Source organism: Anopheles merus, chromosome X, assembly GCF_017562075.2.
Source record: "Anopheles merus strain MAF chromosome X, AmerM5.1, whole genome shotgun sequence".
Lineage (NCBI taxonomy): Eukaryota > Metazoa > Arthropoda > Insecta > Diptera > Culicidae > Anopheles > Anopheles merus.
This window is the reverse complement of record NC_054081.1, coordinates 3,162,380-3,174,834: the sequence shown is the minus strand read 5'-3', so window position 1 is coordinate 3,174,834 and position 12,455 is coordinate 3,162,380. Positions and strand designations below refer to the sequence as shown.

Genomic DNA, 12,455 nt, shown 5'->3' with positions numbered 1-12,455 from the left:
AGATATGTGTTCCTATCTCACCGACTAACAGTGCCGTAGAAAGTAGTTAGATTTGAAAATTGAGTAGAAAATTGATCGCATGCGCAATGTTTCGGCTGGCAAAAGAATCTAACAGGCAGGTTGTTGTGTTTTAAGATGGTTTTATCATCGTATATCTATTTTATTACAAAACTGAGTATGTTAACATTAACAATGTCGTGGTTCGTATTGCTAGTTCGCTTGCAAAACGTCGTCTGCATTTGCACGTAATTTAAATGATCTCATGCATGAAGTAATGAGTTTGTCGGGATACAACACTCCACACTTACATTCACATCAGTTCCTCTCGAAGCAAACAAATGGCGTAAGATAGAGCCAGCTTGTGAAGATGTCTCATGTTTAAAAGAGACAGGGAGAAGGGGATAGAATGAAACACTTTATGAAGAAAAATTAAATTATAATTTGAAAGGTGTGTGACGCTACACGAATCGTTCGAACAGTACACATATCACTCAAAGTAACTATCAGAAGAGTAGGCCTATTATTTGTAATGTTTGCATTATGCATCAATAATGGAATTGCATGTTCTTTTTCTAGTTCGAAAGAATCACTGCCCAAGGCCACTGGTCTCTTTTATTTTATTCGTCCCTTTTTTAGAGAAATCTTTGCAAACTTTACCTCAAAACAAGGATGATTTATCGGGATTGTATTGAAAGTAGCAAATAGAAACAGTCTAGCGTGTCTCCCACAACTGGAAAGAGAGCAAAAGTTTGTAAACTTACAAGAAATGAAGAAAAAAAAAAGCTTAATGCTAAGACGGGCGGTTTGTGCCGTCCCGCTGATTGGAATATTGACTAACTTCTAAACGTATGATCGTCTGGCTTTGGTCACACATCCGATCACTCGAGCCGTCTCCTCCGCCGGGCGCTCGCTAGCGGACGGAGAAGGAATGAAGCTACCCCCGAAGGGTACGATTACGATTTCAGTGACAAAACAAACAAACAAACAAAAATGCTAGCCCCAAAAGAAATGTAAAGAGAGCAGACACCAGTCTTGATCATATGCGGTTGATTTGATAGTTGCTTCAGCTAACTATCGAAACAGTAGGACGTACTCTAGGACCCTCCCCGTATCCTTGGGACGGGCAGGGCAGGGAATTGGGAACGCTTACACACCAAGACGTTCCAAGACGACGTGAGGGTCGTCACTCATTGCAGCCCAGGCCGGCGGACCAGTTGCAGATGCCCCCGACCGGATCGTAGCTGAGACCCTTCGGGCACGTGTACTCCCAGCCGATGACGCCTCCGATCTCCATTTTGGCACACGAGATGAACTTTTTGCAGGACAGCGGGTGGGGAAAGTTGCCCTGGTCGAGACACTCGATGATGCCCGGCCCGTGCATGATCACCTTAACCTGTTTCGGGGGGGGGGGGGAGCGGGAGGGTATATGCGAAGAGTATGGGAAGATGTAATGCATTGGCTGGTCGTGTTCGCGATACGTTACATACCTGCGAGCTGGATTTGCCCACTTTGCGCGTGTCTCCATCGTCGTAGTAGTCGTAATCGAGCGGCGACGGCTGGTAGGTGCGCCCGGTCACGTCGTCCTTCTGCTTTCGTCTGCCACTGCTAGCGCTCTGGCGTTCGTAGTGCGCCGGTTGATGGTTGCGGGGGAACTGCTGCGACAGCACGGTCGTGTCCTGCCGTGGGCTGATCGTTGCCGTGGCGATGGGTGAGGTGTAGATGAGGCCGGGCGTCGTTTGCTGGTAATAGTACTCGGAGTGGGTAGCGATGCGGGGCCGCTGAACCGGTGGCGCTGGAATAAGCAATCGATTAGCGAGGAGTTGCCAGTATGTGCTCTTAGGTCTTTAGGGTTCTCAGTGTAAGGATAAGTTCTAAGATCCTAATCACGATTCAATTCTTCAGCTACAAGTGGCGAAAGAGACCCACTAGGGATTCAAAACTCCTATAAGACATACAACTACATCAACAACAATTCTTAATCTGACTGATCAAAGTACGTTAGATGTCTGGTAATGAGGAATTATCAGCTCTATCTGGAACTAGTCTAGTCTAGTTAGTCTAGTATCAGAACATTTGAAAACCCCTGGAATTTGGGTACCCTCGAGAACTCAGAATATCCAAATACATCACCAAAGCTTGATTACTGAGGTTCGATTCATGTGATAGAGCAATTGCATCAATTGAGGCCAAACATTTGTGCCTTGAGTTTGAAGGAAATGTTATGACACCGGATAAGTAAGTAAGTAAGTATGTTATGGTCATCAAGACTCAACTTCCTGATATGGATGTACTAGAAGCTGTCATTTTCCAAGAAATGTTTTGGAATTTAGGAGAAAAATATCATAGACGGTTCCTTGATCTCAAAAGATCCGCAAAGCTCAGCTCTAGCAAACATTGAAAGTGAAATTCAAGTACGAAGTTCCCCGTTCGTCACAACCTAAGAGGTCCCGAGAGCCGATCCGACACGTGTTAGGTCACAGATTTGTCAACTACTTACGCAATCGGTGCGTCGACGTCGCCTGCGCGGGAACGCTGCCGTACCCGACCGCATTAGGATAGTCGTGCGTTACGTTGTACCTGTGCGTGGTCGCACGTCCGTTCACCTCGGCCGCATACTGCTGCTGTGCTGGCTGCTTTTGCTGCTGCCGGACCCACTCCTTGTCCACGACCGACTCGTACCCATTGTTGCGCACGGTGGTGGTGCTGACGACTGGCAGCGGCGCCCGGGACAGCGTAGTGAGCGCGTCCAGCAACTCCTGCTCGATCGGCTCGGCACCGTCCACCTCCGGTTCGCCTATCTGCTGGTAGCGGTTCTTCGCATTGTACAGCTTGCTGTTCTGCCGTATGCTCGGCTCAATGTTCTGATCGACACCCGGTCCGGCATCGAGTGACTGGCTGGCTGGCGGCACCGGCTGCTCGTTCCGTTCTGCGCCCGGCCCGGTACTGAGTGCACCGGTGCGGTACTTGTTCTTCTTGAAGAACTTGCTGCTCACCGGGGCCGCGCTGGACGAGGGGATCGATTCCAGTGGCGTCGGCGTCGTGATGCGCGTCAGTGGGGACCCATTGTTTCGGCGCTTGAACAATGAGTTTACCGGTCGAGTGGATACCTCTGCATCATCATTGGTGGAACATTGGAAGATACACAAAAGGGAAGGAAGAAGCGGAAGGGAAAACAACTCATTTAGCTATAAAGAATAATCGATCCGCTGCAAGTCATTGGAGGTTGCCAAATCTACATTTCTTGAAACATCGAGAAGTATATGCCGACAGACGCGTTTGCAGTTCGCGGTCTGTGAGATCTCATCGCACGACCTCATTCCAGACATTTTCCGACCTGGCAACGCTCTGCCTGAATTCCCCAAAAGGCTTTCAAAGGTGAGATCCCGCCCGTGGGGATTTACATATCTGGTTTGTGTGGCACTGGCGGGGCAACATCGAATTTCATCATGTGAACAAATTATCGACAACCGTGGCCCCTACGCAGTTAGTCACATTCCAGCTGCAGATGCGGCTCCACCGCCGGATCTCTTTTCGTAAACACACGCTGCCGAAGATGTCTTTGGAGAGGGAACAGCAAACCACTGTTTGCCGCAGCGTTAATCATGCAAACCCAACGGCCAACGTCTTACCACCGTCCGTTGAGAAGAGGGAGGCGGGGGGGGATGCTTAAAATTCAAATACTATGCAAGTATGCAGGCTCTAACAGCACGTTTGGAAAAAAAATCGAATTTGTCGTCTCGATCACCTTGAAAATCACGTTTGGAAATCCGGACCGTATAGTAATAGGTGGGTGGGTGGTGGGAGTAAATGCTTTTGTCGAAATGCGTCGCCAGGCCACATAACATGACCACTGTTGTGGAATGTGTTCGGCAGCGGTTTTGTACAACAAAACCTTACTAATGGGTCCTTTGAAGCGTAGGAGCGTTTGTTGGGCTTTGTCGGTTGATTTGTTTCGGTACTGTGTTTGGCAATAGATTCAAGATTAACAGCACCGTCGCAATCATGTCTGCTTGATGGCTAAAGTATATAGGGTTTTCGATCAATCAAAATTTTAAATAGACAATCTCACATTAGAAACAATATGGACTCTCTCCTCCAATTCTCCTCGACAGTAGTTCCCAACATTATTCGGTCTTTGTTTAATGCCTTTTGCCGTTATTGGATGTTTGGAGCAAGGCCAAATGATAACGAATGAGTTTTAGAGATATTCTACTTAACAATATCAAACCTAAAGGAAACTAAAATTCATCATCATGTCAACGATTTTACGTTCGCGTCGTAAACGTCGTCCGGGATCTTTAATTCAAAATATCTTCATTGATGGAATGGAATAGGTTTCTACATACCTTTCAAATCTGTGCTAATTGGAAAAGGCTTTACTACATTAATATAAATAAAAATAATAAAAATAAAAAAGATAAAAACCAGGTCATCCAAAACAAATACTGTTGCTCACTGTCTTCTGGCTAACTATGTGACCTAATCCAAATGGGATAATCCAAGTAGTTCGTTTTGGAAGTGCTAGCTTTAGTTTCACTTATTTACAGCACCAATACGTAAATATCCAAATGCATGATTTGGCAAAATATCCATCCCAGTATTTTTGGAGAGGGTTGGGAACCGCTGGCTCGAAACACTCTAAACGGCATGTCAACGATTTTACGTTCGCGTCGTAAACGTCGTCCGGGATCGTAATTTGAGACGGACATGCTAAAAGAACACCTAAACTTTCCATCACGACCGAACGAATCGGAGCCTTCTCGCTGCTCCCCCACCCCGGCTTAAAAAAAGGCACGCACGCTTTTTGTTGGGGCGAGATTTAATCTCGGGGAGTTCGGGCATCACTCCCGACGAAGTGAGAAAAAACCAACCAAATTTTGGCTAGCTGCTTAGGAAAGCGCGGGGAGCAACCGTGTGTGCCCCCTCTGGGACGATGAGTTTTGCATGGCGATGAGTGGCTGAGTTGTATAAGTCCGGCCGGGTCTAACAGTGATCATCTATCGGACGAGTGTGCGCGCGTCCCACTCGACCTTCGCAACCGCCGCCGTCACTGCACTGGAAGGAGATCGCATCTATTGGATGCTGCGGCAGCGCAGTGGCAGTAGTGCGAGCGAGAACCCCCCCCCCCCCTCCTGAGAGCCAGCACCGTCCGTGTGACAGCACGCGTTTCGCTTTCATCTGCTCCGCACCGACGACACAACACATACGCGCGCGCGCGCACACACACAAAGGCCCGGTTGCCTCATCTCTTACCTGGGCTCGTTTCGCTGCTAGCGCTGGGGATCGTCGCCGTGGTGCTGCTCTCGCTCCCGGTCGTTGGGCTGCTGCCCGTATAACCGGTTCTATTAGCGGGTCCATATTTGCGCCTGCCATTGCTGGTGAGGTTCGGCCGGGTGCCTCGGCTAGGCGACCCGTCCGGCCTGCTGGTGGTGGTGGTTTCCTCCGTCGATGACATCACAGCAGTAGCAGCAGCCGGCCGCTGTCGGTTCGCAATTTTGGCCAGGTAGTTCGAGGCGGTGGTGGGACGGCGGCGCCGTGTGAGCAGCGACGGTGGCGTCGTTGCCGTTGTCGTCGTCGCCGGATCGGAGGTCGCCTGCTCGCCGCTCGCTGAGGGCACTTCAGAGCGTCGCGTGCTCTTAGTGCGTTCGGTCGTGGTGTCTAGCTGCTCTCTGGACGCTTGCAGCAGCCCGCCTGGCTTGCCGCTGCCGGACGGACGTCGCAGGCTCGGACGGTATTGGGGCCTCACCTGGAGGGGTCGGTTGTTCCCAAAAATCAGGCACACGAGATAGGTAAACGGATAAAGCAAAAGAGGGAAAGAGAGGTAACGAGGAGGGCGATTAGTAAAGGCGACGCAACAGAGGTATTGTACTACATTGTAAGGCATAGGTGTCATTTAGTGAGATGTAAGGTTGACAAACAAGAGTAGTGCCTGTTCTGCCCGCCGAAGCAGAGCAGGCCGTTTAGTGCAGGGTCCGTTCAGGTGTGCAAAGTGTGGTTCTGCTCGGGGCTGTTTGAACTGGTAGTTTATTTAGGTAGTTCCGACGGTGTTCCAATTCCTGCTGTTTGGAAGTGTGAGTGTGTGTGTGTGTATTGTGTGCTGAGAGTGTGTTGCTCTTTTGCAGTTGCGTTTCAGTATTGCGACAAAACCCCGCGGCGTCCTATTTTGCTCTAGGCTCCACTTGGGTAGGCTTCTAGAGGACAACACGCGAATTGGTACGCGAATAGACATAAACAGCAGATATCAAGACAGATGGTAGGAATCGCACCACACTCCTATCCTCTAGCTCTACTAACTACTCACGAAGGGTTGGCGAAAGAAAGAACGAAAGAAAAAAAAACAAACGTGAGTGCGTGATAGTGGTTAACATTGTAGAAACAACATTCCGCCATGTGCTCCGGAGTGTCCAGTGGCGCGTGTTGCGTGTTAGGATCACTGCGGTGCTGCACATGTGCTAGATTTCAGAATAGCTAATCAGGCTGGGGCCAATCAGGTGAAGGGGGTTTGTCCACATCCACTCAAAACAGTAGCGGCAGTAGAACCGCGCAACCGTGCAGTAGTGCGTTGGTGCGTCTTGCAAAACAGTCTACAGTTGAAGGAAGTAGGAGTTTGAATTTGTCACACCCACACGTGGTTTTAGTTAATTGCCGACAGACACAGACACGATTCTACTGTTTCTGTCTCCACAAACAAGGCTGCGGCATAGTTTGCTCGTTTTCGCAGCTAAAAGACCCGCTGAACCATGTGGGCAAACCGTGTGTGAGCGGGGGCTAATATTTTAACATTATTGATTGCGAGACCGCTTTAACAGGGGCAGCAGGAGGAGGCAAACGCTAATGGCGTATGACCTTCTGTTCATTGCAAATGAGCGGCTCCGGCACGGGGGGTTGCTTCTGCTGCCAAGGTTTTCTATGATTCATTTCTTGTTTCATTTCCATGAGTCAACGCAATGCCTCCCCCGGAGAGTTGTGTCCTGCGCACGGAGTACGCAGGAGGGGGGGTTGGTTCTAGCAAATATAGTGTGGTATATTGCACCAGCAATCAGCTTTTAATAACCAGAGTGTGCAGTTGGTTCGGAGCATTTGAAGGCCTTGGCAGGTCGACTCGACACTCGACTCTACAGCTCTTCAATCAAACTCTTCACTCCAAGTCCAAATCTCAGGAAGTCGCACATCACCGCCTGTGGACCTCAGTAACCGGATCCATACGGCAGTAGCCTACAGATACCTGCAGAAATGGCACACCGACACAGATATCGTCATATCCTGCTTCCATACAGGTGTCAACTTTTTCCTGTTTGTTCGTTGTACACGATACTCAACAAATCCTTACATAACGTCACACACTTGCCGACATCTTTTTTTTTTCCCCTGATCTGCGTTGTTGTCATCCGGGATTGATTGATTTTACAATCAAACCGGTTTCCAGCATTCCTTGACTCCCCGCAACGGGTGAAAGTTAGCAATCGAGCGGGTGGGACGGTGATGAGGAGCTGCTATTTCCAATTTTACTTTTGTTCAGCAAAAAAAAGGGTGCGCACGACCACCCTTAGAGCCTCCGAACGGGAGAAAGTTACGTGTGTTGTATAGTGGATGTGTTCACGTAAATTGGTTTTATTTTTTGCCTCTCTCTCTCTCTCTGTTTCTCTCTATCTCACTTGTTTGCTCTCGGATCTTTTCTACACTCAATCTTGCCGACGAGGTGCGCGGCGGGCACCCTCCCTATGGCGAGATCATTCCGCTTGAAATTGAAAGTTTTCTCCGCGCAAACCAATCATGCCTGCCCTCGGTTGATCATTTGTGCGCGATTAGATCGCCGTGTTGTCGTGGTGCTCATTTACATTGACAAACAGTGCCACGAGTGACGGTGACGACGTTGTGGCAGGGGCACTATTGTTGGGAATGTTGGTACCCCCTCGCGACTCCCTGCCTGGCTGGCTAAACATTCCTTTCTCCTAACGCTTACTAACGGTCGAATTGTGATTTGCCTTTTGTGTTGTCGTGGTTCAGTCTCTGCAATTGCTTGTGCATCTCACAGGCCACAGATATTATTGTCATCGCGTTTGTTTACGTAACCGCGTGTGCACGCGGCCACCCCTTTCGCCCGCAAGCCGAGATTGGTCAGCAGAGCTAAGGTGAAAGGCGAACCCTGTCTCTCTCTCTCTCTTTCTCTCTATACCTCTCTGCATGGGAGGCGATTTGAGATGAAAGTGCGGGGGCGAGAGGGAATGAAAACAGAAGGTGCTAAATTTCGTTTCTTCCTGTTGCGCGATGGTTTCCTTTCATTATCATCTTTCGAAGGTGCCTTTCGAAAGTTGGAATCGGAAAAGGCTTTTCGACACGAAAGAAAGGGCAGCGATGCTGAAAAAAAAGCCTTGCGGCAATTATCTTCCTCTCGCGAGATGTGATGCTGGGCTGGGACGAGCGATACAGCGAAAAAAAAGAAGCAGGAACTTAATTTCCTGCTTTCAAACAGGCCACGTACATAATTTGCGCGCGAAAGGCAACGCCGTGTTGGGACCGAAACCCAACAACAGCAAATAAAACAAAATGACGCTCAACACGCCGCGTCGCAATTCCGACAGGCGGTAGTGTTTGCGTAATATTTAAAAACTAGTCCCAACCGTCCGGCGGCAGTATTGGTCACCTAAATAAAAAACACACGCAAGCTTGTATTGTAAACGCACACGCAACGCACGCAACAGCGGAATGACTGGTAGTGGTAGGTTTAAATATGGCGTGTCCGAAAATAGATTAAAAAAACAACAAAAACCGGTTCATTACCGTACTCGAAATCGTCGCTCGAAGCTCATTTCTATCTGAACGTGTTTTCGATATCACAACACAAGTACCTGCTCGATCGATCGCACTGCCCTGCTGATACCATTCCTACCGCGTGGACGCCACACTAAATGGCGATGGCTGATGATGTAAATGTGCTCCCCCGTAATAAACACAACGTGTGTATTCGTTTGGCGTATTGTACCAAATCCAAGGTGTTTTAATGGCGTCCCCTCCTGTCCCTGAATTCATAATTGCATTTGCATTTGGTATGGCGGATCGATCGAAAGCACAAGCCCGAGACCCAAGCAAATCGAATGCGCCGCGTAACTGAGCGACGGAAAAATAAAACAAACAAACCAGTTGCAACTATTGATTGTTTTCGGTGCGCCGTTTGCCGTCCACGAGTTGCGCAAAACGGTTTGACCATGCTTCGCTGCCGATTAATTAGCCGGCGTCATAGTAGAACGATTCTTCGCGCCACGAATGAATGGCTTTCGACCCGTTCGAGCAGCAGAGTAGCATCGCGAGAGCTTTCGGACGCTAAAAAAAAACCCTCCTCTTCCATCGCGCTTACATCATGGCAAAGGTGCCCAAACGTTACGGCACACGGTCGTCCACACAGTGCCCCATAAATTGTGGACCAAACAAAGCATAATGGGAGGAGTGAGCTAGTTTTTTTTTTTGTTAGCTGCTGTTGTTGAATATTTGTAACGTGCGCCAAAAGTGGGACACGGGATCAAAAGAAATTTAAACAATAAAGCGAGCCCACAGTGTTGCGCCATCTGGTGCGCAAAAAAAAAAACAACCTAACCTAACTTAGTAATCAATTCGGGGAAGACTATAGACTGAAAGAAACGAAACATGCGCTAGCGCTGCGGTTTAGGAGTGTTTGTTTCAAATGTGCCGTCGAACTCGTGCGTTATGATACCGAGTTCTACCGCCCTAATTCTTTGTTGGTGTACGCGTAAACAAATGTAATGTACTCTTCTCTCACTCTTAGTAGTTACTCCACTTAGTAATTCCTCTTAGTCGTTGTATGGTGTTGTTGTTGTGTCGCAAACCAAAGCAAGAGGCAAGAATGGTAAGTGTACAAAGGTAATGTATATATTTTTGTTTCGCTAACTTTCGTGATTAGTTCGAGTCGAGTGTTGGAGAATGTGGGCCGTGGGGATGGTGATAGGGTGGGGAGGATTGAGGAAGGGAAGGAATAATACTTCTAGGTCGTGACGGCGCACCAAATGCACACTGGTCACACTAACGTTAGTGTCTGCCTACTGCTAAGTACTACTACATAAAATAAACTATTTTACATTCACTTTCCGCTGCCACTGCGCGCACCACCGACCGGCCGATGTGTCTTGTCGGCATTTACACATGCGCAAGATTATAATGTGTGTAATATCAAACGGGTGCGCATTCCTGTCCGCTGCGCCACATTCCTGTCCTGCTGCGAGAGCTTGGCCTTTTGCTATATCCCCCCCCCCCCCCACTCCCCCTCTAGCCTTCCTATCTCTTCACAGGTGAAGTGTCAATCAAAACTGCTTAATCGTGTTGGTAGAATTTATAATGACAGTTACTACTCATTACGCGGGGTTTTGCCGTGGTGGTTGTTGTGGTTGCTGTTGTTGTTGTTGTTGCCGGTGCTGTTTTGCAACAACACCTGGCTGAGTGTTCAGTAGCCTGGTGATTGTGCAGGGGCGATTGGGAAGCACAATGAAACAGAGTGCAACGTTTTGTTTTTGTAGTGAAATGTGTGAACTAAAATGGCTGTCCATTAGTAGAAGGTATAAAGGTGCGTCATCCCTTTTGATTTCTGTAGTAATTTGCGTCTGCACTATTCCTATTGGAGTAACACGTTTATAACTGCTAGTTTTACACTGTACTGTTTGTGTTTGGTTTTTCTCTGTTTTCGGATTGCTTCCTTCTCGACCATTCCTCCATTACGTTAAGGTGGCTTTGCTGACTATGGGGGGTTTCTCTAGCACTTTGTGTACTTTGTCTTCTGGTGGTGGTGGTGATAGTGGTGGTACCTTTAAAATCCCTAGCTGTCAACCTCACAGAGCTTAGTGTGCGCCTACCACGTGTGCGTTACTTGTCTGATCCACCATTCTGCGATTACCGCACTGTCGCTGTCACGCTGGACCCAAACTGCTCGTATTAAAATAAAACTTGGCCTTATACTATCAAAAGCAGCCAGTAAGTCCATCTGGTTGCACTTGGCGTCACTCTTAACGGTACCCTTTTGACAACACGTCAAAACTTTTGCGAAAACCGTCTTAGAAAAGTTTTAGTTAAAACCGGTTTTGCACACTGCAACGGAACGGCGATTAAAAGTTGTACTTAAAACTTACTCTGAAACTTACAACTGGAGTTAAAAAAAATCAAAGTATCAAACTGGTTACGGCTAGTTAAGAATAAAACAAAATAAAAATGAACAAAAAACAACTATTCACATTAAAATAGTGTTGCCACTAAAGCAAGCTAATTTAGATGAGCTAATTGTACCGTTCAGTGGTCACTCTGAGTTTGCATAAAATACAAGCAGCAGTTTAAATAAACAGGGGAAGAAAAAAACAAGCAACCCAAAGACACGCCATCTTTGTCAGGTAACGAAAGCGAAGAAGAGGCATGTCCCTTAGCTTCATAGGCGTACGCCAACTTCAGCAATTGGCAGTCCAGTGTTGCCATCAAAATAGTATTTTTGGGAAGCTGGAAGGTGGCGTATAAAGACTAGCGTGATTGATCCTTCCGCTCATCAGCTCAACACAAAAGTTGAAGTTGAAAAAAAAACATAAAACATGTGGACATACTGTGCAATAAATAATAAAGGGAACGCAGTAGTTCTCTCTCTGTCTGTCTTTCGTTTGACCAGAAGCTACAACCAGATTGTAGACGTAAGCGAGTGATGCAACCCTGGCATCAGAAAAATTGCCTTCAGTTTGCTTAAAATATCAGTATTAGAGACAATTATGAATATAGAAAAAAATGCTCAGGCAGGTAACATGTGTGTTTTTTGCTGGTTGCTGGTTGCTCACGCGACGGGCCCGTTCATGCGAGAAGATACATGCGTGAAGTACAAAAAGAAAAAGGGGACCAAACATGTCCAAACATGCATCGCAGGCATTCAGATTTTCCCTGGGTAGCTGTTACCGAGTTTACTAACGAAAGTAATGCTCGCATCCGGCGGGGACACTGACAGTTTGCTAGTAGTAGTGGTTGGCTGTAGTAGCTGTCAAAAACGAGATGCAAGTTAAACCAAACCGACCGCCCGGAATTAGCTTGTTGGAGTGCCGCAACAAGTCCTAGCGGGTTAGTAAATATAGTGGTAAAAATAAAACACAACCCACACACACAAACACGCACAAAATTAAAACAGTCACTGCGCGGATATGCCGCCCGCCCATGTGACACACACACACACCAACATTGCAATAATGGATCAATGAGCTGGGGATGGGGAGGGTGGGGTGATTCCTATGGCATCATTCATTAATTAACTGCACGCAGCAAATGGCGATCGATTGAGTAGGGCATGGGTGGCATGAGTAGTATGAGTATTGATTAGTAGAGGAGTATTGAAACAAAACGGAAAGTGAAACACAACAAACAAAACAACAAAAAACCCAAAGAAGTAAGGTGCAGAATTGATTAGAATAGAGTGTGAGAGTTCAATT

At 47.6% G+C, this 12,455-nt stretch overlaps 1 protein-coding gene across 1 annotated transcript in view; it reads right to left on the bottom strand.

The window, feature by feature from the left end:
• Positions 1 to 120: 120 nt before the first annotated feature.
• The window catches only part of LOC121589232 (mucin-5AC-like), a 39,516-nt gene continuing 27,181 nt past the window's right edge, over positions 121 to 12,455 (bottom strand). Inside the window, exons 10-13 of the mRNA XM_041907986.1 lie at positions 5,254 to 5,868; positions 2,498 to 3,109; positions 1,488 to 1,792; positions 121 to 1,393 (exon numbers count right to left, since the gene is read on the bottom strand). Coding sequence (XP_041763920.1) covers positions 1,184 to 1,393; positions 1,488 to 1,792; positions 2,498 to 3,109; positions 5,254 to 5,868 — 1,742 coding nt within the window. The 3' untranslated portion in view covers positions 121 to 1,183. The remainder of the gene's footprint in view (positions 1,394 to 1,487; positions 1,793 to 2,497; positions 3,110 to 5,253; positions 5,869 to 12,455) is intronic.